We start from the raw sequence: 2,159 nt of genomic DNA on the forward strand, positions 1-2,159 counted from the left end.
GAGGCGTCAAAACTTCAACCATGCAACAAGTTAAATAAACAAAAATGTAAGAGGGTTCGCATATAGAACACTGAGTGGAGACGCATCTTATTTGCATTTATCTGGGGAATGCAAAGCCTGGGATAGTCCACCACTGCTGGGTCCCACACACACACACACTGGCATGCACAAGAGTTAAAGGGTTATACAGTTTCTAGTTCACTTTCTACCCAACGCAGTTCCAAAGCACAGGGCTCACTGGTTATTCAGCATAATGGAAAGCTGCATCCGAGTGTGTGTGAACCCTTTGTCTGTTTTAAGAGCACTCGGTGTCTTAATGATCCAATACTAATTATGGTTACGCATAAGTGTAGTTTTAGTCGTGTTAATCCAAGGAGACAAGCCTGAGGAATAATGGTTAGATTGTCTTGTCATGAAAACTGCCCAACAGTCGATCAACAGAAAATGAATCCACAAAATTGATGAATGGTTATCAATTGCCCTCGTCATAATGCATTCAATTACTTTTCAGTGTCTTATAGCCTTCATAGTGGCAGACTAGATGCTTACAGCATTGGCGCCTCTCGCAGTTCAGGATATAAAGAGATTTTGAAATAGTTTTTCGGAAGCTTCAACCCCTCAAGTACCAAGCCAAGTTCCCATTTATCATCTTCTTAGCTCCTGGTGCCATGATTATTGCAGCAGGGACCGGCCCTCTCTTCTCAGCTGCAGAGTCCCTCCGAGTTCGGAAAGAGCTTTGTGCAGACGTCCACGCTGCGTTTATAATCTGAGGAGGGCGTGGTGCCTGATGTCACTCAATAGGAACCAGCTCTTCTTTTTTCTTCCTTTTGGCAAGTTTGCACAAGACAAACTATTGTTGAAGATACTCGTGCTCTACATACATAACAGAACAATAAGAAAATAAATAAAAATCTTTAAATAAAGAATTTACCATCCTGCAGCTTTAAATTCAGTTAATTCAGGTGTGAAGTAATGTCAATCACAAAAGGCACGATATAGCTCAGTACTTAGTTACTTTCCACCACCGCATCTATAAACCACAACTTGGATATCATGAAAACCTCGGATTCAGTTGAAACTTTGTTTTCCACTTCTTTGAAGCCAGTTTCAAAAAAACAAAAAAACAAAAAAAAACAGAACTCACACATGCTGATTTTGTTCAATTATACATTTATTGCTACACATCATTCAATTATTTTCAAAGAACACATTAGGTACATTGGAGTGTTGAGGCATTACTTTAAGGTGGCTGCTTTCATGTTTTTGCAGTAATTCACAGTTGTGATATTTTTTAACAGGCACCGATTCTCGCTTTAAGCTGGAAAGCTAATTTAAAGTTCTACCGTATGATGCCAGTCTTCTACATACAGTAAAAAAAGGTCCTAAAAAGAACTTTTCGATCTTTTTGGTTTGTAAACTTCAGGGACTGTGAATACGCCTTCTCTCGTCTTCACTGGTTTTTGTTGGCCTTGTCAAAGAGGGCCTTCAGCTGCTCCTGGGAGGTGGCCTCCTTCTGCTGCATCAGGTCAGCGTGACCTTTGGTGACCCCCCAACTATCGGGCGTGGCCATCGAGGGGCACAAGGGACGGCCGGACGCGGGCTTCAGCTTCTCCCAGTAGTCACGGCGGGCTCTGCAGAGAGGAAAACCTTTAACTCCAACCAGACTGGAGGTATTTTGAGAGAAAACGTGAGGTTAAAAGAAAGAAGTCTCTCCAGTACCTGGCTCTGACCCAAGGCTTCGTGTGCATCTCCAGACCACTGCCCCAGTTGCCGTGCTTCTCAGAGCCAGCAGGTAGGAAGCCCCTCTCAGGTGCCAGCTCCTCAGCCAGGGCGCGGATGTGATAGGGCTCGAATCCACAGCAGCCCCCGATGTAGCGGATGCCAACAGCGTACGCCTCCCGGGCGTATTGCTGCATGTCCCATCTGGTCAGGATCCTCGGCTCCAGACCTGTGGGAGAAAACACGGTTGTACATTATCTTTGTTTGGGTTGAGACGTTGAGAAGCAGCAGTTTGTGAGTGTGTACACGTACTGAAAGGGAACTCGGGCAGATCAATGAAACCCTGGCAGTTGCAGTCAGGAGTGTGGAAAGCGAGCGGCTGGCTCATGTAGTGAGCCTTCAGCCCGGCTTTCTCCACTCCCTCCTTCATCATCTTCACA

At 45.1% G+C, this 2,159-nt stretch overlaps 1 protein-coding gene across 1 annotated transcript; it reads right to left on the bottom strand.

Moving 5' to 3' along the window:
• Positions 1-1,163: 1,163 nt before the first annotated feature.
• LOC116380548 (betaine--homocysteine S-methyltransferase 1-like) lies at positions 1,164-2,153 on the bottom strand. The gene is made up of 3 exons (XM_031842453.1): positions 2,032-2,153; positions 1,720-1,948; positions 1,164-1,631 (listed from the first exon to the last, which is right to left on the bottom strand). Exons 1-3 carry the CDS (start codon positions 2,150-2,152, stop codon positions 1,451-1,453), a joined length of 531 nt encoding a protein of 176 aa, XP_031698313.1. The 5' UTR covers position 2,153; the 3' UTR covers positions 1,164-1,450.
• Positions 2,154-2,159: the final 6 nt, after the last annotated feature.

Source organism: Anarrhichthys ocellatus, unplaced genomic scaffold (assembly GCF_004355925.1).
Source record: "Anarrhichthys ocellatus isolate YVR2014 unplaced genomic scaffold, GSC_Weel_1.0 scaffold7623, whole genome shotgun sequence".
NCBI classification, from domain to species: domain Eukaryota; kingdom Metazoa; phylum Chordata; class Actinopteri; order Perciformes; family Anarhichadidae; genus Anarrhichthys; species Anarrhichthys ocellatus.